The 27,839-nt window shown below is 36.9% G+C and overlaps 1 protein-coding gene across 2 annotated transcripts in view; it reads right to left on the bottom strand.

The window, feature by feature from the left end:
- The window catches only part of GABRB1 (gamma-aminobutyric acid type A receptor subunit beta1), a 362,417-nt gene that overhangs the window by 231,689 nt on the left and 102,889 nt on the right, over positions 1-27,839 (bottom strand). For both annotated transcript variants that reach the window (XM_077757707.1, XM_077757706.1), the window contains exon 4: positions 5,281-5,501. In XM_077757707.1, the coding sequence (XP_077613833.1) occupies positions 5,281-5,501 (221 nt within the window). The remainder of the gene's footprint in view (positions 1-5,280; positions 5,502-27,839) is intronic.

Below are 27,839 nucleotides of genomic sequence, written 5' to 3' on the forward strand. Positions count from 1 at the left end.
AACTGGCCAGGAAGTGACAGACAGTGAGGAGGTGTTGGGAATGGTTTGTAAGTGGACATAGCTGAGATACAGCAGAGTGGAAGCAACAGACTGGATCTCAGGACAAAAGAGATGTAGAGTCAAAACTGCCTACAAGTGTATTCCTATTGACTTGGAGGATGACTTTTGTTAGCAGCTGTATGAGGAGAAGAACGTGGTTTTAGGAAAAACAGATAGTATGGAAATAAGAGCCATGTCGGGAGTATCTGACCAGGCAGGCATCCAGATACAGATGCTCAGTAAGTAATTACAAATATTTTTCTGAACTCAATAATTTGGGATTTTAGATACGTAAGTTGTCACATCAGTGAGTTGGTCAAAACTCAAGGATTCCTTCTAGCTCACACTTAGAGGCAAGATAGGAACTGGTGAAGGAATAGCAAAAAAGACCAGAAGAACAGCAATAATGAAAAACTTGCGGCAGGTCTTGGAAGCCCTGAAGTCGAGGTCAGTCACCAGTCAGAAATCATGCAGAGAAGTCAGGAGTATAGATTGAGAACCAGCAACGGTGCTATTAATTTTGGACAGAGTTGTTTTAGGAAAGTCTCATGGGTAGGAACCGGGGTTTTTGAGACTGAGGAGTAAATGGTGAGGGAGTAGAGGAAACCAAACAGGTGAGTTGTGAGAGGACCGATTTGACAAAACTGAGGGGAGGGAGCCCATGAAGAGGGAAGACTGAAGATTCGCTAAAAGAAGGGATCAAAGTCTGAAAAGAGTGTGCGGCAATAAAATTAAATGCATACGTGGAGAGATTGGCCTTCAAAAGAGGAGGAAATCTCCCTCAGAGTTAAATGGAAGGGAGGAAAGACAGAAGCTTAAGGATTTGATGCAAGACACTCAGGAATTTTGTTGTTTAGTCTCCACTTTTGAGTAAGAAAGGAAATGACATTATGTGCTTTGAAAGGAGCAGGGTGGAGTGATCATGGGACACAGTCATAAATTCTGGTCTATGCCACATCTCACAGCACATCACAGATATCTTTTATTTCAATCCCTAGGGAAATGGAAGAGGAAGCAATAGTGACTATGGGGCTATTCCTTGGTGTAACGCATTTTGTCACCGCAGAGGTATCCCGAGAGGAAAAAACATGAGGAATGGAGGCACTTCTATTTGCTGAATGCCTGTTACACAGCAGCCTGGTTCCTCCAAAAGCACTAGACTTCCATCAAACACCACAACTGTTATTTTAGAGTGTTAACGCAACTGTGTGTCATTCCCTGTGTATAAAATCTGATATGACATAGTTCACAAAAATAGGAAACAACCAACTCTATTCTTGTGGCTTCATATGCACTACGTTTTAGCATCTCATACTGAGTTTGAATATAGAAAAAATTTTATTTAGCTCAATGATATGGTCATATGATTATGGAATATCTGGATAGAGGGGCTTTCTTTCAGGGACATTTCATAATGACTATTAGCTGGACTTATGAAAGGGGGTAAGGCAAGAAGTTTCATTCTCCTGATTGCCCATGTCTAAAATAAGTACAGCTATAAATATGCCAATACATATGTTGTATGATAAGAATTTTCTAGTACATGTGCTCAGGAAGTGATATATGGCAGTTATTCTTGAAAAGGCAATTACAAAGAAAAAGATGCAGATTGTCATTTCTAGGACTAGAAAATGTTATATCAAAGGAATTAAAATCAACATTCCTTAATATATAGAATCAGAGAAGCAATGGAAGTTAGTTTGGAAGGGAATTTAGGTATAATTTTATGCAATCTCTTCCCTTTAAGACTGAGGGATCTGAAGCCCAGAGGAGAAAATAGCTTAGTTAAGGTAAGTAGTTCAGCCACAAGTCTCTTGACTCATAGTAGCTGGTGATTTTCCCTTTGCCACAATGACAAATTTCTATCGGGCTTCTGGGGAGTTATTTCCAGGGCCAGAATAGTGAGTATATAGCATATACAGGGCATTCGATGATTTTTTTTTTAATTGGATAACTGTATCTCTGTTCTGGTCACTGATGTGCCTGGGAATTAGAAAATCATCCTCCAGGGGTGCCTGGATGTCTCAGTCAGTTAAACCTCCAACTTCAGCTCAGGTCATGATCTCACAGCTTCTGGGTTGGAGCCCAGCATCGGGCTCTGTGCTGATAGCTCGGAGCCTGGAGCCTGCTTCAGATTTTGTGTCTCCCTCTCTCTCTGCCCCTCCCCCACTTGCATTCTGTCTCTCTGTCTCTCGAAAATAAACATTAAAAAATTTTAAAAAAAGAAAACCATCCTCCAGCACCTAATACAGCTATATAAGGGATAATAACTTCAGAAAAATATAATTTAGAATTCACCATGCATTAATATATTCATTATTTCATAAGAATTTACCAACTCCTAATAAGGGGTTATTAGCCCATTATTGTTGGTGACAAAACTAAGACTCAATAAATTTGGATAACGTGTTCAAGGTCAAACAATCAGAAATCGTAGAATTTGAGCCCATTTTTGGTCCTCTGATTCCAGATGTCATGCTTTCTTTGCTAGAGCTTATGGTTTCTCCAGGATCTTTATAACCTCCAGAAACAGAAAAAGAAACCTGTGAGGGAAGAAATAGGGGAGAAGACAAAGGAGGAAAAGGAAGATATCAGAAGTCGTGTGAGGCTCTTATGGAGAAAGCTGGTGTCAAAAAGAGATCAGAGTCCACATAACAGAGGAGGGATTTGTGTTTCCCTTTGGGAGATCCGTTTGCGGGCTCCAAGTCCAGTTGGCTCCAAAGAGGAAAGAGCAATGTTGGACAACTTGGAAGGAGGTGTTGTTTTCTAAATGTGTTTGAGAGGCAGTGGGGTGGGAAGAGCACAACTATGGGAATGAGGATACCTGCATTTTAGTCCCAGTCCCTTAGACAAGACCCTTAGAAATGGCCCTTTCCATTTTGTGCCTCAGTTTTATTAGTATACAATGAGGTATGTTCAATTTCAAGGTTCTCAAATGTTTTTTCTTCCTTTACATCAATTCCCATTGGTAGAGGCTGCCAATAATTTGAATAAAGGCCTGAAGTGAGATTCTGTAAACTGAGATTGCAACCCACTTTCATTCCTGTAAAAACCCCGATTGCCTTTTTTTTTTTTAATTTTTAATGTTTATATCTTTTGAGAGAGAGAGTGTGTGTACACACACAAGTGGGGTAGGGACAGAGAGAGAGGGAGACACAGACTGAAGCAGGCTCCAGGCTCTGAACTGTCAATACAGAGCCTGATGCGGGGCTTGAACAATGAACTGTGAGATCATAACCTGAGCAGAAGTTGACACTCAACTGACTGAGCCACCCAGGCACCCTTGATTGTCTTTTTTAAAAACAAAACCAACTTTTTATGCATTATTGACTAATCACATATAGTGATCATACATGTGATTGATTAGCTTACTACTTTGGGTTATGGAATTATTCACCCAGAATACTTTAGAAGAGAAATTTGTCCCTTTACATCTTGGCTATATCTGATAGAAGTTTCACAGGTGGCAAAAAATTATAACTTACTTCTAGGGTATATAGCATTATCAATATCACCACTGATCTTGGATTAGTAAATTTCATCAAGTGATTATCAATATACTCAAGGGAATTGTTGGTTTATTTTACCATTTTTCTGACAGCCTTTTAGGTCAGAGATTTTAAACTAGAGTTGAAAGACCCTGGGGTACAGAAAGAGTGAAGAAATTCCAAATATTATTTCGTATTTGATGTTATTTTACTATGCAAATAAAGTCCAAATCTGTCAACTAAATAGTTAACCACTGGGTTAAGTTCAGAAGTGTTATCACAGATCTAGTTTTTTTTCACTTGCATATTATTTTGGGGCATTTGTGAATGTACAGAAATTAATTGTATGATTTTATCCCTTACTAGAATTTTAGCTTAGTGTTGGTGGTGTGATGAATTTTAGAGGGCTTATGAAGACTCTAAAATAATAGGAAAGTTTGGGGCATATATGAGTTTGTGCATATAGCTCTCAACAGTTTCTTAAAAGGATCACAAAAGGTAACAACAAAGCTTGGCTTTCTTTTTTCTTTTAAAGGTGACAACAAAAGTTAAAGAACCACCACTCTATATATCCTACAATAACATGCCACAATTCAGGTGTTTCTTTGGTAGGAAACTGAGTTGAATTTTAGCTCTAAAATTTTTAATTACCCTTTATCCAAATTAGGACTAATAATAAGTATGTGATACCTCTTTTATACTTGATTCTTAAAAACAAAATCCACTGTGGTGCAAGTCATTGTTGATATAAATTAAAAGTGACCTAAAAAAATGAAGATATTATCATGTTCATGGATTAGGGTGTTAGATAGTTTTAAGATACTAATTCTCCCCAAATTGATTTATAGAGTCAATGCAATCTCAATTATAATGCCATCAGACTTTTTTAGGTAGAAATCAACAAGTTGATTCTAAAAGTTATAGGTAGAAGCAAAAGGCCTAGAATATCCATAGCAATCTTAAACAATAAATACTAAGTTGGAGGACTTACACTACTTCATGATTTACCATGTAGCTATTGTAATTAAAATAGTGTGATACTGCTGGTGAATAGACAAATAGAACAATGGAATAGAATCAAGCTTAGAACTAGACCCTCACTTATCCAGTCAAAGGCACCAATACAATCTGATGTGAAAAGAAAAATCTTTTCAATAAATTATATAACTGGATATTCATATAGAAATAAATTAAATCTCAACCCCTACCTTACATGAAACACAAAAATTAATTCCATATGGATCACATACCTAAATACAAACACTAAAAGAAAGATTTAAGGGAAGTAAAACACTATGAGTCTTCTCAAAGTCACACAAAATATTTTCCTCTTCTTCAAAGTATTGTCTCCCAATTCTCTTCCATAATTAAGTAACTATACCTAATACTTAGAACACATTTCAGCTCAGTCTGAGTGGCTCTGAGATAATTAAGCAATTGGCTAAAATAAGACATAACTTCTACAATAAGTTGGATATAAAATCTAGCAAACATATATTTTCTTATTCCTATGTTTATTATTTGAAGTTCAGGGCAAATAATTCACTTACCTTTGATGAACAAAGTTACATAGACTTAGCTCAAATGATTCCAAAAGAGATTTTCTGGTCTTTAACATAATTTTGTTACATAGATGAAAGTGTCTATGTATTCTCCTATGTGCTTCTCTTTCCTCTGCCCATTTCCAAAAGTAAAAAATAAAACATAACAACAACAGCAGTAACAGTGAATCATACAACACAAAGTCATTTACCGGAGTCCGTAGAGAACAGTTCCATCAGGATGCAGTCGGATCATTCGATTCTTCACTGTAACCCCATGCACAAATGATTTCTTGTCATTCAGAAAGTACGTGTCTGGCACCCAGAGTTGGTCAGCTACCCTGTTGTCTAGCGTGAGATTTAGCGGGATTCCAGAATAAGAAAGCCTTTTGTCTTTCCAAGATTGCTGGAAATACATGGTGAGTGTATAATCCTGTGAAATAAAGGAAACAAATAAAAAATTGGATTCTCATCATCATCATCATCAAAGGCCTTCTGTATGAAAGTGATAGTATGTAGTATAGTGTATTCCCAGATATCTACTGCCCTGCTGTTCCTGAAGAAGTTACACCTGAATACACTGAAATTTTCACCTCCAAGTATGGGACAACCAGTAGGTTAGAAGTGCGGGAGTAATAATTGAATGCATGGACAAGCATTTACTCCAATATAGGGTAAATCCATTTAAATGAATTTTCAGCTTTGAAGTTAAGGTCATGATCATGAGGAGGGTCGCAGAGGAAAGTTGTACTGAAAGATCCATGTTCACAAAAATTTACATCTGGATATTATATTTATGGTACTATTTCAGAGGGGAATGTGTGTTCAATAACTTAAAATTTTATGCACTTAATAAGAGAGGATGTTTTCTAAATTGCAGAGGCCTTTTGAGTGAATACTGCTTTTTGTCTTCTAAGGGTCATCAATTACCGTTATCTGGATCTTTCTAGCAAATTACAACTTGTCTATTTGGTACTAAGAAGTAGCTTATAAAGCACATTTGGGGTGGAGATAATTATTTGGCCTGAGAACTGAAATCAGTGGTGGAACTGCTCAACCATTTCTCTTACCTCATTCCTGCTTTGCTTTAAGAATTGGTTTGAGTTCAGAATTGGGTTTGTATTTGAGTTTGTCTCCAAACCTCTTGTACAAGGTAACACTAAGGACATCCCTTTGCACTTTTTTCTTTTCTACCCAGGTTTCCTATGGCAGTGAGATTCAGGAAGATTTGGGTTCAATAAACAGATCAAGATACTGGAGAGGGACTGTGATAATTATCTTAGAGTTTTAGTTGTTGTCTGTTTTTAAAGAACTTTATTAATATAAAGTATAATTGTTCATCAAAAATGGTAGCAGTAAAATCATAAAGTCTTTAAGATAGGAGTCCCAATATAATAAAAATGGAAAGTTCACTTTTTCTTTTAAAGGATATTTATCTGTCAGTAGTGATCCTGAATGTTTTAGCAACAGTTAAGAAAACACTACATAACACCTGCACAATGTCTGTGTACCACCATCGTCACATATACCACTAATTGAGAAGCATTGATTCACATCATGCCTTATATCTGGGCAAACGGCACTTTATATAGATTGCTTTATGGATCTGTATGCATTTATGAAAAATCTCAAAATGTAAGACAATATTCACTCTGGATAATGAGTTCGTGTCCTTTAACCATTATATTCAAGAATACTTACACTGTTTATTCAAGTGGCATCTTGCAATAATTCAGAGCCATTCTTTCTTGTTCAATGACAAGGACATTAGCTCTTCACTATTAATCACACAATATCCCTTAAAGCTCTAAAATCTCCTTCCACTTTACATTCTTTTAACAAAAAAGAAAATCCACAGGGTTACATACAATTCCTTTCTCAACTCCTACTATTCCATTTGCATTCTCTTCAATTTCTTAATATCACACGTTTTTTGGAGGAAAAATGAATTGAACAGATTCTGGGCCTTAGATTTCAAAATATCTTGATTCCAAAGCCTATGACATGTAGAGGTATGTAACATGAGTAACTAACTTAGTACCTTGTACCTCAGATGCCTCATTTTTAAAATGAAAATAATAGCACTTACTGGCTTATTGTGAACATTACTTGGGAAATTATGTGAAGGCTCTTTAGAAACTGTAATTTGCTAAACAAATATATGACCCTCAAAATTATTGCTATTTAAAGATTGATATCATACTTCCAAATTACTTTGAGTGTGCATACTTATTTTAATAAACATTTCTATTTTTAAAGAGATGTTTATGAAAAAAACTTGTAGGCAGAAAGACCCCATTGACCACGAAAATAAGCAATTGTCTGCAATCAATTGTAAGTCTTGGTGTTTGGTTCTTATTTATAATTCAGCCAATGTAAGAAAATTAGTAACTATCCAAAGACACGTTATTGTAAACTTTGCCATGGTGATCAGCACAGTCAGCAACGGAATACATGTTTTAGTACTCATGCTGAATAGTCATTAGCTTCCAGATCTTCACAAATGGTACAAATGATTTCCTCACAATGAGAACATGGGGCAAAATCCTCACTTTACCTTTTCCTCAATAAAGTTTTAACATGTGATGGAAGAAAACTTATAAAGGATTATAGTGGCAAACAATACCTGATAATAAATGCTGTAATTAAAATATGAGCTTGTGGCAAATAAACAATGGAGAGTAAAAAGGAGAAAATAATGTAAATTTGAGTAATCTCTGCATAGATTTGAGTGCGTGTGTGTGTATGTGCGTGCGCATTCGCATGTGAGTGCTTGTGTGTGCATTTGTGTAGACTTTTCCCTTTCCCTCTCTGGAAACTGTTTTGTTTCCTGTAGAGAGAGAACTCTACACATGCAGTGAGGTCTTTGCTCTACACAACTTTTTTAGTAAATATTGACTAAAACTCACATCATGTTTCTAAATTAAAGCAGTAATTTCTATTTTCCAGAAGAAGTAATTCATTGAAAATGTAATTATGTTTGTATGTTACATTTGGAAGTGTGTGATGTGGCACAAATTCTTTTCCAAACTTTTCTTATGTCTACCATTATTATCCTAATCTATGACCTATTTCCATGATAAATGAAAATATGAACATACGAGATTGATAACCTTAATGAAAACTTTTTGAAGATAATGATAGTTGTGGGGGTAATGATGAACATTATGGAAAGACCCAAAACACAGCCAAGTCTCTTCTGTACTATCTGCATGATAGCACATACACAACAATAATCTCTTTCTCCTGGAGAAGGCTCTGTGCTCTGTGGTTTTCGTAGCCTTTCCAATCTCATCATATTTTGTTCTTACAACCTTGTGAGACAGGCAAATTCTCTCTGAGAGGATTTATTATTTACATGTCTGAGAAACTATTTACTGTATTTTAAAGAAATTATTCTTTCTATCTGCATCTTAATAGAAATATTAACAGTGACATCTGAATATAATAAAGTCTATGACTTGTTTTGGTATGTTACATTTTTAGACAGAGAAGAAAGGCTTACAATTGCCTCATACACCAGAGTTTCAATTAATTCTTCATTAGTCCAAGGTGCAAGCACTCAAGGGAGAATGGAAAGTTTTGCAGCAAGAAATTAAAGGTAGCAATACTTTGAACAAGAACACTAAAACCATTTTTCTTCCAGGTGTATTTACAAGTGTTCAACCATGGTTCTCAAGGATGCACGCAACTCTGAGAGAGGAAGAGCAACGTGTTTAGAAACTATGGGCCATAGGGGATTCTCTGACACTGAAGCAAATTAATGGGATTAACGGGTTTGAGTGGGCTAATGAAATTGGTCAGGCTAATTCAGGCATGAGAGAATGTGATTCATTGAGGGAAAGCAAGATAGATGATACCAAATCAACAGTGCTCTATGGAACTCCAAAAGGACATATTTTTTTAAAGTCTAAAAATGTCAAGGGCATAAGAAATTATTTATAATAAAAATAATTCTTGTGGAGAACAAAGGTTAAATCAGTGGTTTTAAACTCAAGGCAATGTTGCTCCCAGAGGACATTTATTAGCAATGTCTAGAGATGGTTTGGGTTGTCACAACTGGGAGTAATGGTGTGTGCTACTGGCATCTGTGGGTAGAGGCCAGGGATGCTACCCCCCAACACACACACATAATGTACTACTCAGCACGGACCCCACAACAAAGAATTATCTGGCTCAAAATGTCAATAGTGCCTCGGGTAAGAAACCTGCCTTAGATGAAAATATCCTTCCGTGTAATACCAATAAAATATTTCAAAATCCTTTATCATTATTTATCATGAAAGTCTTGTATATTCACTGGTCTACTTGAGTTTTTAACGTATTCCTCAAAACTTTGTGCTAGGGAATTCTGTCATTTTGAATGGTTTATAATTTGCCACTTTACCATAAGAAATCATCTGGTAAAAATCCATTATCTTGCACTGGAATAGGGAAAAAAAATTAAATGTTTTATTGAGGTATGTATACTACTAGAATGAGCTCTGAGACATTATACTGGGCTAGAAAAGCATGTCTCAGTCTAGCTGGCTTGTTAGTGAAGAGACAAAATATCGCTTTAGCATCTAGTAATATTGGATCCATTCAGAAGGATCATATGAACAATCCCTTCTTTTCAAACTGTTCTCAAGAAAGGGGATGTGTGTGTTCATGTATATAAAAGAACTAGTGCTCTTACACACATTTGTATTTTATCTTTCATAAATTTGAACATACATTATAAAGTGTCCCAACCACAAATCCCTGTTCCCTGTAAAATATTAATGCCAGTTTAGTTGAACTGTACTATGTGCTCTTTCCAAAGCTGAGGCTGCTTTTCCTAAGAGCTGATTGTGGTAGAGCTGTGCATCATTGCCTGCCAGTTCTGTGGTCCCTTCTGTGATGGAAACTGCCCTGTCTACAGCCCCTGCTGATTGAACAAGGCCACACCCAAATCTCATGATCTTGCCCTCCTCCCACCTTGGGAACAGAGAGTAGATACCTGATTTAAAAGCAGCTGATCCACAGGCAGGAAATAAACCTGTGCCTGGCTCAAAAAGATGAGGTGAACCAATCAGGGTCCTCTCCCAGGAATGAGCTCTTGCATAAAGAATCTGAGACATGAGCTGCAGGACTAAGTGCAAAAGTCACGACATAGAACTAGGGCCACACTTCTCATATGAGGTTATGAAAGAGGAGACACTATGAATAAAAAGAGAAGGCCAGCCTATACAGAAAGGGAATGGAGAAAGGGGAATATAGCCATAAGAGGAAGAGTCTGACATCGTTAGAGAATGAACAACTGAGTTCATCAAGGCTTTCTACTTCCTATTTCTCACTCTCATGAGGTCTGGACATGCACACATGTTCAATACTTTAACCTCTTAGGAGCCCTCTTCATATCATTACAATAAACTCTGCTTTCATTGTGCTAGTTAACTTCATTGTTATTTTCTCCAACCAGAAAAAGCCATAATAATGACGCTGATCAACATCCATATCAGAATATAATTAAGAAAAAGTTACACATAGTAAGGAAACCAACAAAACCTCAATCATCTGGCCTATCTTCCTGATCTCAAAAAAGGAAGGTATTATGAGATTTGAGACCCATGGATGTTAAATGACTGAAAAACAAAAAAAGAGACATATTTGGCTTTATTAACTGAAAGAGCAAAGAGAGAGAAGAAAATGATATTTTATTTTTATCAAGACAATTCCCTATCAAATGCAATGACAATCCTGAAGAAATGTAACCTGGAAATTCATCCAAAAGATACACGAGTACTGAGTCATAGGGGCACATGTACCCCAATGTTTATAGCATTGCTTTCGACAATAGCCAAATTATGGAAAGAGTCTAAATGCCCATCAACTGATGAGTGGATAAAGAAGATGTGGTTTGTATATACAATGGAATACTACTTGGCAATGAGAAAGAATGAAATGCCATTTGCAACAACATGGATGGAACTGGAAGGTATTATGCTGAGCGAAATAAGTCAATCAGAGAAAGACAGATATCATGTGTTTTCACTCTTATGTGGATCTTGAGAAACTTAACAGAAGACCATGGGAGAAGGGAAGGGGAAAAAATAATTACAGACAGAGAGAGGGGGAGGCAAACCATGAGACTCTCATATACAGAGAAGAAACTGAGGGTTGATGGGCGGGTGGGGGAGAGGTGAAAATGAGTGATGGGCATTGAGGAGGGCACTTGTTGAGATGAGCACTGGGTGTTGTATGTAAGTGATGAACCACGGGAATCTACCCCAAAAACCAAGAGCACACTTTACACACTGTATGTTGGTCATTTTGAAAACAAATTATATTTTTTTAAAAAAAGAAAAGTAACCTGAGACTAGGTGTGTATGCTGGCTACAAGCAGCATAGCTTATAAAGATGGGGGAGGGACCCACACAATTTCCATCTCCTGCAAACAAAGTTTAGTGGAAAATGGCCTGATAAATAAACCAATTTAAGTTGTAATTGAAATGAACCACACAAAATCTGTTTCTAATGCAACCTCCTGTTTAAATGAATGTCTTTGTATCAGTGTCACCATTAAATACATTCTGTAGTGGAAATCCATATTGTATGTCCAGATTTGTTGTTAATTTCTAATATTTTACCTCAACATCATCTAGTATTATGTTAACTATTAATATATGTTTGTTATTCTTACTCCATAGCCATGGTTTTGCTATGGTATCTTTAAAATACATGCATTCGCATTGTTCCCAAAGCCCATATTCTCATTCTCATTGTTTTTTTTTTCCACACACTGTATCCTCGTGCTATGCCTCAGAGAACATAGTCTTCTTTACCTCTGCCTTTGCCTCATCCTAAATAGCCCCATTTGGTTTATCCATCTGTGCAGTCAGACTTTTTGTCAGTCTTGTGTTTTGTTCTGAACAATCCTGGAGCTAATCAACCTTATGGGAAAATAGAAACAGTGAGCGTTATGGGCTTGCACCAAATCAGAGGCACCTAAGAAAATCACATGGGGAGTTGTGACCAGCGATACATGAACACATATATGACTAGAGAATGCACTTGGGTTCTGATACAGTGAACTACATGAGACTATTGTAACTACCACTATTGGAGACTGAGTCTGTACAATGTAAGAATTTCAGCATTTGTAATCTAATATCTACTGCAGAAGCTATAAAGACATATTGTCTTTAAAAATATAAAAAAATTTTCTATACAACAAATCCAATTTCTTCAAATGGATATGATAAAATTAATGTTCCATCCAGTGACAGTTTAAAAGTCTTATGTTCTAAAATTTAAATAATCAGAAGCTCAAATAGAGTTGTTTCCATGGCAAGTTATATTGAAATCGTGGGCCTGGAGCAGGGACAATTTTCTAGAAACTTCTGAGCTGAAAAGATCTGAGGTTATTAGAGTGACTGAGTCACTGTGTCAACATTTAATGGTTATTTATTATGCTTAAAGAATTGTATTAGGCTAGATGCTGAGGTGAAAAAGTCGAATAATGCATTTTTTCTGCCTGCCTCAAAGAACCCATAGATCAGTTGGTGAGACTCAGCATTGATTAGTCCCAAACTGTCCTGCTGTCCTCAGTAGTCTTCTTAGTTCTTCCTTCACCTGTGTAACCAGATCCCTGCATGAAATTCCCTCCACTTCCCTGAGAACTCGGAGTAGTTCCACTTGTCTTCACTGGTAGCTACCTACTCAAGGAGACGAGATTATTGAGTAGGAGTGTATCAGTTTAACAAGCTCTGGCATTAACCTAGGGAATAGATGGGTAAGTCAGAGTTGACTTAACACAGCACTAAAGGGGGAGATGCGAAGAGGAAAAACATGTGCAGCAGTGAAGTTAGAAGAGAGCATCGGGTATGACCACTGGGTTTCTGACGTAAATGAGTAGAGAGATAACAATAAGAATTGGAGACGTGGGGCTGAGGATGACTAATGTATTTCGGGCTGGGTTGTGTTGTGGGTGTCAGTGGCATTTGCACATTGAGGTGCCAAGTAAGTAGTTATGGGCCAGAATATAGGAAGACAGGGCTCAGAGGGAAACAGAGCCATGTGAGTCATGAGTGATAGATGAAGTCATGGGAATGAATTGGCTCACCAGGGAGACAGTAGAAGGTGAGAAGACAGAACCCCTGGGAAATTTGATTCTGCGATTAGTCACTCACTCCTTTGAGCTCCCACAACACTGTTCTCTCACTTTGATTGTAGCACTTGCAATTATTCCTCAGCTCCACTGGATTCTGAGCTCTCCGCGGGCAAAGGATTTTTATTTTGTTTTTAATTTTTAGGCCCTGGCATAGTGTGTGGTGGATAGCACAAACATGTTAACTAAATATGAATTAAGTAGTGCTGTGTGTTTGTAGCACTGAATATAAGCACGAAGGGTGTTAGTACAAATTCATCCTATTTCATTCCAATTTTCTGAAAAAACTTGTTATTTTTAGATAACATACATCGGGACTTTCAGTTAACCAATATAGTCACTAATCTTGAATATTTTTTTCTCTAACTATTCAAGATTAATGAGTCTATAATTCCCACTAACATAGATAACTGATAAATCTCTGGGAAATGAGAAAAACACATGGAGTTTAAAACAAACTTATGTTTTAGGAATGAAGTAGCAGTGACTTTCTAAAAACTCTAACAGATATACTTTGAAATATATCAAATGGAATTTCAGTGATAATTTCAGTAATAACTTCTCAGTTTGGAAATATAGGGCTATTTAAACCTAAGCTTTAAAAATGGACTGTATTCAGTGAAACTTTTGAGCTCATTTACATATTAGTGAATATTCGAGTTATCAGTAAAATATTAGATTGGTGATTAGTTCATCAAGAGAATAAATCATAAACGTTACTGATGTTTAAAACCACATAAGTAATTATATACATATGACACACTAAGGTTTTTCATACTTTCTTAGTTCCAGAGATTCCTAGGAAATTAGTGCTTCCTTTTTCACTAATATCTAAGTAAGAGCAGAAATAAAATCAGACGCATGGATCATCTAGCAGAACATTCAGAATGTGGTAGTTTTGGCTGACCATCCTGAGTTGAACTGTGACTATATGACCAGAATGGTAACGATTATGTGGTATGCATGGCAACTCAAGAAAACTAAGTTATAAAGTGATGTAAGCTTGGAAAAAATATGAGAATCAGAATCAAACTAAAATTCTATTAAAATACACACTACTTAGAAGAAATGTAAAAAATTTTGTGATCATTTTCTAGCCCAGGAAGGTAGTCTTCTTTTGTAAATTGTGATCTTTTAATGTGAACAGAGCTTAAAAGGGAGCAGTCAGGACAAAATAAGGATTCTGTTATGTTTTGTTGGAGGTGAATGAGATGTTAAGAATTTTCCCCCCTAGTCAGGTGGTGGTATATGTTTATTTTATTTATTTATATTTAAATTCAAGTTAGTTAAAACATTTTTAATTTTATTTTTGAGAGAGAGATAGGCCAAGAGCGAGTGGGGGAGGAGCAGAGAGAAAGGGAGACACAGAATCTGAAGCAGGCTCCAGTCTCTGAGCTGTCAGCACAGAGCATGACATGGGGCTTGAACTCGTGAACCCTGAGATCATGACCTAAGCTGAAGTCGGAGGCTTAACCGACTGAGCCACCCAGGTGCTCCTTAATTCAAGTTAGTTAACATATAGTGTAGTATTGGTTTCAGGAGCAGAATTTAGTGATTCATCACTTACATATCACACCCAGTGCTCATCCCAACAAGTGCCTTCCTTGACGCCTATCATCCATTTAGCCCTTCCCTCCACCTCCCCTCCAGCAACCTCCAATTTGTTCTCTGTATTTTAGAGTCTCTTATGGTTTGCCTCCCTCTCTGTTTTTATCTCATTTATTTTTCCTTCCCTTCCCCTATGTTCATCTATTTCGTTTCTTAAATTCATATATGAGTGAAGTCACATAAGATTTGTCTTTCCCAGACTGACTTATTTTGCATCACCATTAATTAGCATTAATACACTCTAGTTCCATCCATGTTGTTGCAATTGGCAAGATTTCATTCTTTTTGATAACTGAGTAAGGAACTCTTAACTTTTTTTTTAATGCTTATTTATTGTTGAGAGAGAGACAGAATGTGAGCAGGGGAGGAGCAGAGAAAGAGGGAGACACAGAATCTAAAGCAGGCTCCAAGCTCTGAACTGTCAGCACAGAGCCCCATGTAGGGCTCAAACACATAAATCATGAGATCATGACGTAGGCTGAGGTCAGACGCTCAACCGAGCCACCTTGGTGACCCAGAAACTAACTTAAAATTAATAGGGTGGAAAGGAGAGACTGTTATGGTATACAGTGATAACTCTCTCAAGAGCCAAGTATTTCTGATATCTCTTAGAGCTGTCACTTACCCTTCCAGGAAGGAATCCTATAGAAACTCTCAGGAACGTTATTTTCAGACTTTCTAACAGGAAGATGGATTTCCATCAAATTATCTGTCAGATTGTCATCCTAAAGAGACTATGGATGGTGGTCTCTTGGGTGTTCCTGGGGAACTCTCCAAATAGAATGGGCATCTATTTGGAGATGGGCATCTCCAAATGCCCAGATGTCAACTTTATCATGTTTGCTCTCTTGCTCCATCCTCTCTTTTCTGTACCATCTTGCTTTGTTTAGTTTTCTTTTATTTTCCTTTTAGAGATGATCACTATCAACATTTTGGTGGCTACTTTTTCTATCTACTTGAAAAAAAATAGATCATTCCATATATACTACCTTTTTATCAAGAAAATTATTACCTCTTCTACACAGCTATTTATTCATTCATTTGCTGGTTTGTTTATTGTTTACCAAGATCACTTCCTCTATCCTACTTTGGTTCACTAACTAATTGGTGGCTCAGTGAGCAATACTTTATATGTTTGCTCATACTTATACAATTACATAGGAACATATATATGTATAGATGGAATTTTATCATTGTTCTTTCAAAAATAACATTATATATATTCACTTCTATGAATCTTTCTTTTCTTAATGAACAACACAGGATTGCTCCAAATCAATGGGTACAGATATACCATTCCAGTTGGTGGCTATACAGTGTATTATAATATAGAAATTAATCATTAATCATTATTCTATTAATGGCCATTAGATATATCTCAGGTTTTTTACAACTAAAAATAACACTGCAATAAATATTTTTGATAGATGATAGGTAGATAGATAGATAGATAGATAGATAGATAGATAGATAGATAGATAGACAGACAGATAGATCACAAGTACTGATGTTTCAGGGGTGCCTGGGTGGTTCAGTCGGTTGGGTGTCTGACTTCGGTTCAGGTCATGATCTCACAGTTTGTGGATTTGAGCCCCGAGTCAGGCTCTGTGCTGACAGCTAGCTCAGAGCCTGGAGCCTGTTTCAGATTCTGTGTCTCCCTCTCTCTCCGACCATCTCCTTCTCACACTGTCTCTCTCTCTAAGAAATAATAAAGCGTTAAAAAATTTTTTAAAAAACCCAGAAAACCAAGTACTGATGTTTCAGTGTATATTTTGTCTTGTGTGATTGCTATGCTCTGGAACTTAATGAGACAACTTGCTAAGACAAATAAAAATAAAACCATAGGCTACTCCTTCAGTACTATAATGTTCTAAATATTGAACTAAATTAAAATTTATAAAAATCATTAAGTAAGGCACCTTAAAGTCAAGTTTAGGGACGCCTGGGTGGCTCAGTTGGTTAAGCGTCTGACTTTGGCTTCGGTCATGATCTCACAGTCTGTGGGTTTGGGTCCCATGTCAGGCTCTGTGCTGACAGCTCAGAGCCTGGAGCCTGCTTCAGATTCTGTGTCTCCTCCCCTCTGTGCCCCCTCCATGCTCATGCTCTGTCTCTATCTCTCAGTAATAAAGAAAAATGTTAAGAAAGTTTTTAAGTCAAGTTTATAGAACTAAAGAGCTACGTCATTATCCATACTGGCCATCCTTGGTGGTTCAAACTCATGGGGCATCTGTTGAAACTTCTGTTGGTCTTTGACTGGATCTGGCTAAAAAGCGACTGGGCAGACCCTGCTGCAGAGAAGGACCTTGGCAATGTTATACCATTTAATGAGAAAAACAAAGCAAAAACAAAACCCTAAACTCTAGGATTTTCTTTGGCAGTATAGAAAAGTGGCTTGTGAATTCTAAAGCTAATAATTCTGATAAACTTAATATTCCACTGATACAATCATAGTCATTGGTCATAGCAAACATGCATATCTAAAGAGATTTGCATTAAGGATATAGACTGGACTCAACCAGGAATAAAACCTCCATGCTAACACCATACTAAAACAAGCTGATCCATCAACTAAGTCTTGGGCAAGAATAGAACTAGAATAGTTGGAATCTAGTTAAAGATTTATTGCCTATTAGTTCTATGACCTTAGAGTAAATTTGTCAGCTAGTCTGAAATTCAATCTCCTTATCTGTGTGAAGGGCAGAAAAACTATGAATAAGTCTGTGGGAATAGTAAATCAAAATAATGTAGGTAATACTCCTAAAAACCTGTAAAAACTATATATGAATAAATAAGGAAAACCAAGCAGCTTTAAGCATGTCATAGAACAATGTAATGCCTAATATATATTTGTACTCTTTTTAGCTAAGTTATCAATGCCCCTCCCTAAATACTTAATAAGAACCACCTATTATGGAACGTTTAACGGTAGTAAGTGTTTTCTATATGTTATGTTGTTTAAGCTTCACAGCACTTTATGAAGTTGGAATTAGTTTAAACTTCACAGCACTTTATGAAGTTGGAATAAAATTCCACTTTATGAAGTTGGAATTCCCTTTTTATAAATGAGACTCTGAGTTTAAGAAATGCCCAAAGTGACTCTGCTCAAAAAAGTCAGAGTTGTGACTTGAACCCACAAATGTCTGACTTTAAATTTCTAGCCCTTTCCACACTATAACAAGCAATGGCTTAAGTATGTATCACAAGCACAAAAGGTTTTTCTCTAGGACATGGTTTTTGTCTCCTGCCTAAGGCTAACTTCTGACTTGCTTTTTTATGGATTAATCATTAACAGTCAGTTCTAATGTAGACTTGTCAGTCCTTTCTGATGTTTTATCCATGAATTCGCCTTCATCAGCTGTTGCTAGTAATGAACTCCACTGCCATGTTCTTATCTGTGTGCAGTTGACATCTCCACAGAATGCTAAATACAATCAATTGTTCATCATGGCCCTGGATGATTCTTCAGATGTTAGCTGAGGGAAAGACAACATTTTTGTTCTACTATAATCCTCAAGGAGTATAGGAAGTAGAATAATTTTCTTTTGGTAGATTGGCTTTGCATTCAAAAGCCTGCCAAAGTATCTTACTACTTTCACTTCTTTTCGTAATTCCTTTTCCACTCTACCATCCAGCCATGCTTGTTTTCTCTCAATTCCTCAAACGCAGTTTTTGCTCTTGCTGTGAAGTCCCTTTGGTCTAGAACATTCTTCTTCTCTTGCCCCTGGCCAACCCCTACTGATCCAGGCCTCAGACTGGAAGCCAAATTGTACATTTCTATCCCTAATCAGAAGCCAGATAGTCTGGGTTTGGTCTCTCCTATTGCTCCCCTAAGACCCGCTCTTCATAGCCTGTAGTTCTCTGCAAGGAAAACCGGCTGGGTGCTCTTCTTTTTCCTCCACCAGCCTGTGAACACCATGAAGACATATCTATTTTGTTATTCTCTGTGCTGAGGACAAGGCCTGCAGCCTAGACAGTGTCCAACAACTTCTTGTTGAATGAATCAATAAGTGGTTGAGAGGAGGGATAAATCCAGAGGCACGCAGCCCAGTTAAAATTGTAGCAGAGGTGAAGCATACTAGGAATCTGAATGGGGGCAGAGCAGGAGTAGCATAAAGAGAGGAGTAAGAGACAAAACGTTGGGAGCAAAGAGAATGGATTTAAATTGGTTGCTGTGAATAGGAGAAATAAAGAAAACAAGGCAATTATTACTAGCGGCGTACCAGAATTTAAGGAAGAGTTGATGTATTTGTGCTGGATATTAATTCAAAGAGCTTGAATTGGAGATATATATATTATAGCTGATCATAAGATAAGTAGATATCAGAGGCAGAAATTAGTAAGCCCTCATCAACTCTATGGGTATAGGATTAAATGAGATTATCAAAGTGAATTTATCAAAGATAGAGGCAAGGCAAGGGTGTAGGACAGAAGTTTGGTGCGTACCAATCTTCCCCCACCTACCACCCTGCACTGGCTAAAAGCCAAAATGCCCTTTCAATGTATGAATGCAGAGCATTGATCCATTATCACTCAAGGGAAGAGATGGGGTATTAGTGACACTATAAATAGCCTAAATATCAAAATTTATACATAAACCCCAAAGCCATGCTAACAAAATTCCAATATTTAGCTGTAAAAACTTTTCTCATGTAAAGTGGAAGATGTCAAGGACAAATAAGACTCACTTTTTAAGCAATATTGTTTATTTTTAGTGTGCCTATCCACCCCCTATGGGAGGTGTACGTTTCAAAGTTAGGCATCAGCAACAAAAATGACCCAGAAAAAGAAATTACCTTGAATAATTTACCACCCAGCCAATCAAGTTTCTAATTAAATTGTGGAGTCACACACCAACACATTCCTTTTAAGCATACTTAAAAGGTATTAATTTAGTCATATTCTAGGCTTTTTCTTGTCATAAAATTTTTCTAGATATATTACTTAAACAAATTCACATGGGAATTTGGTTTGCTAATGAGAATAAGCCTAAGGATCTGGAGAAGTAGATTCATAACTATGGATAGTTTTTGTCAAATCAAATTCCCAGACAGTGAGCAATTTCATCTAGTAAAATGAGGGGGTTGTTTAGATCAATGATTCTCACACTCAATGTATGTAACTAACATCAGGACTACTTGGACTACTGAATGTGATTCTAAGGAGCACCATCTTGAAATTTACATTTTTTGGATGGGTGTTTCCAAGAACATTATTATGCTATTTAATTCTCAGATCATAATTTGAGAAATGGTGACTTGGGTTTTGTTTTTCAAAATCCTAAATGACCCATGTCTATGCTTTCTATTAGACCTATAAAATCTGTATCTACTCCTGTCTCTATCTACTTATTTATTTATTGAGTGAGTGAGTGAGTGAGCACAAGTGGGGGAAAGAGGCAGAGGCAGAGGGAAAGAGAAACTCTTAAGCAGGCTCCATTCTCAGTGTGGAGTCCAACATGGACCTAGATCTCACTAGCAAGAGATCATGACCTGAGCTGAAATCAAGAGTTGGAGGGTTGACTAATGAGCCACCCAGGTGCCCCCTTGTCTTCATTTATGATGTCACTCCCTGTTTTATCAATTTCTTTTTGTGTTCTCTTTTCACTGAAGCAAGAAGGGAAGCCTGGAAACTTCTCTTAGTGTTGTTGTATAAGAAACACATGTTCTTGAATAACAAAAGAGGAAAAGGGGGGGATAAAGAGAAAAAGCAAAGGAGAGAGAGGGTCCTATTATCTTTACTTTCATGTCTGTGTATTTTCTTGCCCTTCCAACTCACTACTTCTAGCTTAACACATTTGTTTTTAAAACATGTAAATCAGACGCATACTGAAAATTGAATCCCTAGCTCAGATGTGAGTGGAAATAAAGGATCAACAACAAGTAATATGGCCACTAAAGCATATCTGCAAGCATAATGCAGATTTTATTTTTAAAGAACAGCTTGAGTTCCTCCCAGTTCTTCATACCTCATCTGTGGCCATTTCTCCATTCTGGATATGGAAGAGATTGAAGGACAAGGGAGGTCTTGTATAAAAACATCACAAAGAGCCTTAGGAAGAAAAAAAACCACTATGCTGATGTATTTTTCATCTGCATGAAGCAATGTGTATTTTGGTCCAGTGTTAAAAATCCTCAAGCGATTTCTCTCATGTCACAAGTTTAAGGAGTTATCTATGAATGAGTCAGCCTGACAGTTGCCATGGTAACAATGCTCATCCCTTCAGAGTCCATCGCCTTGTAATGTTGCCACAGAAATACCTTAGTTTCCCGAAGATCTGAAGTTCCTACTAGATTTAAATATTCATTATGTTATATATGCATTCCCTGATTTTGCAAGATTACCTGACTAGAAATCATTTTTAGAGCTCTATAAATAGATCTGCTACGTCATACTCCTTCCTTCCACAAGATGAAAGACAAGTCCATAAAAATCCTTCCTGTGCTCATAGCACAACCAGTCTCTCTCTCCCCAACCTTTTTCCTGGGTATAAATGTGTGCACATATGTGTATAATCAGTGTCCTTCATATTTGAAATGTTTGAAGAGACCACTCTGGGCAGCAATCATAAGTCCCAATTTTCAGGAGAGTGGTCAAAAATGCTTGCAGGCTTGCCACACTGCAACTGCGCGTGAATGTAAATGATGCTATCGTTTAGTGTAGTCACTATGGGCAACACTGGTGTGGTATTCTGATTTATATTCTAGGAACAATCTATTTGACAGAATAAAATTGCTCGTAATTGCTATACCTTCAAACAGAGAAGTCCAGGCTTTCTTTGACAAGCAAGATTCTCAATAATCTTTCCCAATGTACTTTTCCAACACCTTTTCCTTCTTGACTACCTGCCTACTCAGGCATAGCCTGCCGCAGACACAAAGGGCTACTCATTATTTCTTTAACATTTTGTATTTTCCCATACTTCGGTGTTTGGTTATACTTTTTTCTCTTCTTAAAATCAAAATCCTACTTACATGCAAGGTTAGAGATTTTACCAATCCTCCCTCCAGCCCAAAAGAACCTTCCCCTTACTCTGCTTGTGCTATTTTTTTAATGTCTCTATGGAGCATGGGCACATTCCATTTAGTGTGGTCATGATGTAGCTATTCATAGGCCTGTCTCCTCATTCTATGCTTTTGAGGTTGTGCCCTATGTCTCAATCATCTTTGTGGGCCCATAATATTTAGCACATAGACACCACTTGATTGTCACTAGACTTAAACATGTTGACATGAATGGAATAAAATATTCTTAGCATGGTTCAGAAAAACAGCCAGCTCAAGAACTTTGGGATCCTGGTTGTTCACGGTATAATACAATACTCATAGTACACATAGGTTGGCTTCTTTGTAACATGGTGTTTATGAGTACCCCATTTCTGAAGTAAGCATGATGTACTGTTGACTATGTTCTCTAAAATCCCCTGCCAAGCGGCACTTTTAGAAACTGTGGTCATGTGGTATCGTGATTAGAGGATAGGCTTTAAAGTAAAAAAGATCTGAATGCAACCTCAGCTTTGTGCTAGCTCTGTTACCAAGTTATTCTACCTCTCTAGGGTCCAGTTTCCTCACCATTAGATTGGAATTAATTGAGATAATATAATAAAAGTCTTAGTGCAGTGCTTCATATACGATTATGTATTCAATAAACAGTAGTGATTACTGCTGCAGGTATAACTCAGAGATACTTCAGGAGGTTGCTATATCTGTTTTTCTCATGACACCACTGGGAATCCCCTTTGTGATTGTTATACTGTACACGAACTAGTCTGCTGAGGGTGTGCCAGGCCCACAGTTATTATTTCTTATACATATCCGACCGTACTTTGGTCAAATAACTTTCCCAGACTAGGAGCAACTCTCTGATGCAAATAATAAACTAGGCAGTGGGCTACAAATTGGCCTTAAATATTCATTCTGCATATTATGTTCTGCTCTATACTCAATAGAGACTCCCTTCAATCTGAAGGTAAGACATACAGACAAAGACACAGTTAATAGCATGGAGCAGAAACAAAGACACACCGAGAAGCAATGTATAGAAAGAAGAGTTTAGCATGAGTCGCTGGGGAAGTCAGGGGACGTGGAAGAGAAGGCAAAGACAACAGCCAGCAGAGATCCCTTAATGTTATTGCAAGGATCTCTAGAGCTAATCCTGGCTCTTGAGTCAGGTTCTATTTCCCAGTAAAGCCCAGCCATGTGGGTGCTAAGACTATTGTTAGTATTTATAGGCTCTGCCATGTATCATCACTCAAATAACAGGAACCCATCTATTCTTTTTACATCCTGAAAATGCCTACTTTAGGTTGTCAACATTTTTGATTTAGAAATGTCTACCATTTAAAATTTATCCGAAGACAATCACTTATTCACTTACCAACTATTTTTTTTGAGTAGTTACTATGCTAGGCATTGGAATTCCAGAGAGAGTTACTTTCTCCCTCCTCTCTGCGAGTCCTATGCCTTAGTATTAAACTCAGTGTACCACATTGCGTTTGTCTAGAGCTACATATATGTATCTTTTCATAGCCTCTGTCTTCCAGGAAGGCAGTATTTATGTATATTTTCCCCCATATCATGCACAATGTCCAGAATGCAATAGGTATTCATTAACAATCTTGGATGTTTACAATCATGAATACATTGATCAAACAGAACTAAGGTTAGTTTCTTGGTGACAATGATATGAGTTTTTTGAAGAGCCATATATAATACTGAGATCAATCTTATTTTATTTTTAACCATGAAGTTATGAATGCTCCTCTCAAGCTTATGTTGAATTGGCATATATATATATGTACTTTTTCTAAGTCCTACATTTGGAAATTTATACATTATGCCTCCTTATTGAAGTCTTTAATCTCACTTACACACACTTAATTTTGTTCTTAGTAAAGTCTATTTTGTGAGATTCTTGGCATTGTCAAAAAACGACTTAAAAAATGACAACTTGAGACAAGCATCTCTGTTATTTCAGAGAAACTATTTTTTTTTTAACACAATGCCATAGAAGGCACAATGATGTACTTATGATCTATTTAGTCTTTTCCTCTCAGTGGTACCAAGGAACAATGGGCCAATCCCCCTCATTTGTAGCTCCCCCCAAATATTCAGAATGAATATTGCTTTCAAAATCTTAAGGACAGAAGCCTAGTTTAGTTTCTAAAAGGCTTTTACTATATTTAGCTAAATATATTATATATTTATAATTTAGCTGCAAGACCATATTATTTGGTGAATTTGATTATAAAGATTTCAACAAGAGAAATAGCTACTGAAATACTGTATGAGTTACAACTGGCAGCAGAGTGAAGCCTTGAACTAGGTGAGTACCTTCACTCGAGGTGCTGACAAAGCCAGGAGGAATGGAACTAACATTTCTTGAGCATTTACAGTGGACCAGATACTTTGCTATTCATTTTTTATACATTTTCTCACATAGTACACTTAGCAATTCATAAGAGCTGATATGATACAAAGACTGAGATTGAGAGGGATCAAAAAGGCAAGTTGTAACGGTCAGATCTGAGTTTTGAATCCAGGTATGTCCAACTCCAAATTTGCACACTTTCTACTATATCCTGCATGTCTCCCAGAGTGGGCTGAATGGTAGCCCCCCAAAAGATATGCCCATATTCTAACTCCCACGACCTGTGAATGTAACCCTATTTGGAAATACAGGACATTGGAACTGCAATTAAGTTAAGGATCTTGAGACAAGATCATTCGCAGTTATTCAGGTGGGCTCCAAAGCCAATGGCATGTGTCTTTATAGACATATACAGAGGAGAGATGCAAAGGGAGAAGAGAAGGTGACATGAAGAGGAAAGACAAGATTGGAGTTACACAGCACAAGTCAAGGAATGCCTGGAGCCACCAGAAGCTGGAAGAGACAAGGACAAATTCTCCCCTACAGCTTTCAGAGAAGCACAGCTCTGCTGACCCTTTGATGTCAAACTTCTGGCTTCCAGAACTGAGAGGAAAAAATCTGTTGTTTGAAACCACCTGGTTGGTGGTAATTTATTACTGCAGGTGTAGGATGCAAACATAACTCCTGAAGTTGTTATTTGAATTGGCATATTTTTTTTGGATATTCACTAATATAGACACTCAGTCAGCCTTATATATAATATTTTAGTACTTAGAGTTTTACGTTCTAGAATTTTAGGCCTTGCATGGAGTATAAAATTGATTATGTCCCTGCCTTCAGTGTGCCCAGGGAGAAGAGAAAGATGCACACAAAACAATCGATGAACAATATCTATCCATATACTCAGAGGTATTTATTCCACTCATATTACGCAGCAAAGTTTTAGGTGCTGAAGATTCAACAATGAATAAGACAGAAAGCTTCTCCATTCTCAGTGAGATTCCAGAGAGAACCAGCAGCTACCTCTTGGTCCTAAGGGGAAGAGGCTTGATTGGTTATGAAAAACAAGTTTGTGGGAGTTAAGAAAAAAATAAAAAAGGAAAGCTAGCATGTATTAAGCATTTCAATAGAGATGATCTGCTATTATTATTATTATTATTATTACTGTTGTTATTATTATTCACCCAACTAACATCTAAATAGTATATTTAAAATTTACTGACCAAAAGATAATGTGTTTTTTAAAAATATGCAAAACCAACACCCAGCTATAGAGTCAGTGGGACCCAGTGGTGAAGTAGATGAAGACTTAATGGGTTCTGATAGACAAGCACCTCCAAAATGTTTGCTTCATCCATGTACCATGGAGTACCCACACTCTATCTAGAATTCTAGGGGGACTCACACTAAAAAATAAACATGTCAGTCTTCTTGTCCCCTGTGGTTTACTCTAAAATCTTTACCCAAAACTGTTTATGTGTATACGTGTGTTCCTCTCACTGAGATAGAGCCATCAGGAGAAACCCTTTATCTATTAAAACAAGATACCTTAAAAGGTAAGGAAAATAATAAAGGCAAAGAAAACAAGGACTATCATGGAAGATATGTTTCATACAATTCTCAATTTGCCTTCGCTGTTGGAAAGGCACTCACTCAACTGACAAGTTAAAAGAAGAGAGAGAAAATGTGGAATCATTTTTGGTGACACCTTCCTAGCTTCCTGTTCTGACCCACCAGCCACTAGGTGGGGGGAGTGTTGTAGCTTGCTGCTCTTTTTCCATAATAACATAGAAAAGTCATAGCAGGGTGCTGCTGCTGAAAGTATTGGGGCAAACTATCTGAATGCACTTCACAGCATATTTTTAGTTCATAATGAAAAATATATCTGCAGTTCTGGTCCCAGCAGAAAGGTCAAAGAAATCATGCTTTCCATGAAGGCTCGGCAAATATGAAACAGAGATGATTTCAATAGAAGAGCATTGAAAAGGAAGATATTTGTCTATCCTATAATATATGAACAAATGCTAATAAACGGATGCTGAAAATCACTGAGTCAAGTGGTAGTTCTCTACTTTTCACAACTGAGACACCATCTTGGTTTTCTAGGTATCATACTTGACTTTGTTTACTTTGTCTTCTCCTCCTTATCCATGTCCTTCCCCATTTAATCAATTATCACTTTTCTTCATTTATAACTTCTAAAGACTTCAAATTTATCCCCCTTTCCTACTTATTGCCGTGATCTTAGTTCAGGCCACAATCTCCTTTCTTCTGAAAAAAAAAAAAAATGAACAACGGTACAATTCTAACTGGTTTCATTGCATTTAATTCACCTACCCTTCCAAATCCATTTTCATATTATTGTCAGAGTAATTATGTTCTAAAATGAGAATCTGATTATATCCTTATCTTTCTCAAATGGCTCCCATTGCTCTCAGAATTAAATTCAAACTTCCTGACATGATTTCTCAGACCATTTGGGATCTCTTTCTATGCCCAGTGTCATCTCTCATTTTTCTCTCCATCTTGAGTTCTACTCTTTATTCAGAAAATCTTATTTGTCATTTATTGAATGGACCATGTTCTCTTTATGTGTCCTGTCTTGTGATCTCATACTCTAACATTCAGGATATGCCTTTTAGCATTTCTATTTGTCTTTCTTTCATCCCAACACTGACTACACTTGCCTATGCTTCCTCTCCATCTCCCAATTTCTAATTTGATATATCATCTTAGATGTACCTTCATCTGGGATAATTTCTTCACCTCATAAGAAGACTCTCTTATTACCCCCTGGGCTTATCTTCTTATTGAAGTGACCTGTTTCCTTAATGTCATCCCTCTATAGTAAAGACTTCCCACGGATGAAGTTATATTTTATTCATCTGCTTTTTCTAGCATCTAACTGTGCTTAGCTCATACTTATTGTCCTCATGATTATCTTCTAAATTAATTGGTAAATGAGTCACAAAATGATCATTTCAAAGGAGGTATGGTTATAGAGTCTGCCTCTGTGTTACCTGAGTAATTGACCCAGGACTATCTGTAATAGGTTAGTCACTTACTAATCCATGGTCTTGGGATGATGCTTGGTGGGATCAATATTTACATTTACTTGAAGTCACCTTGAAGTTAATGAGAGACATACATCTATAGAGGAAAAAAACCCAAACATACAACACAATAGGTCCCTTAGTCATAGATTAATAGCTATTAATATGGGTTTCTGAGAAATGATTAACAACCTCAGAAAAGTTATATATATGTATTATATATATCATATATATATATATATATCATAAGATTATATAGGGCTGGAATTTAGGGGAATATACTTGTATAGTAATATCTGTTTGTTTACAACTGCAGTTCATTCAAATTGATTGGCCCCATGCTGTATTCATTTTTAATTGTTTTCTATCCTCCAGTCCTGGTCATCTTAAAGCCATTGATAGTCAAATCTGATTTTTCAAAGATCTGTCTTACAAACACTCTGAGGGATTAAAGGTAAAGCATTTAATGTACAATCACTGAAGGACTAATTAAGCTCTTGGCAAAGAAGTTTGTAATTTGGGAGTTGTTAAATGGTTTGAATATCACATGTGTCTCTGTGTCCATTATAGAAAATATTCTCTCTCTATCTCTCTCTCTTTTTGGATAATCTAT

Source organism: Crocuta crocuta, unplaced genomic scaffold, assembly GCF_008692635.1.
Source record: "Crocuta crocuta isolate KB4526 unplaced genomic scaffold, BGI_CrCroc_1.0 scaffold282, whole genome shotgun sequence".
Taxonomy (NCBI): Eukaryota; Metazoa; Chordata; class Mammalia; order Carnivora; family Hyaenidae; genus Crocuta; species Crocuta crocuta.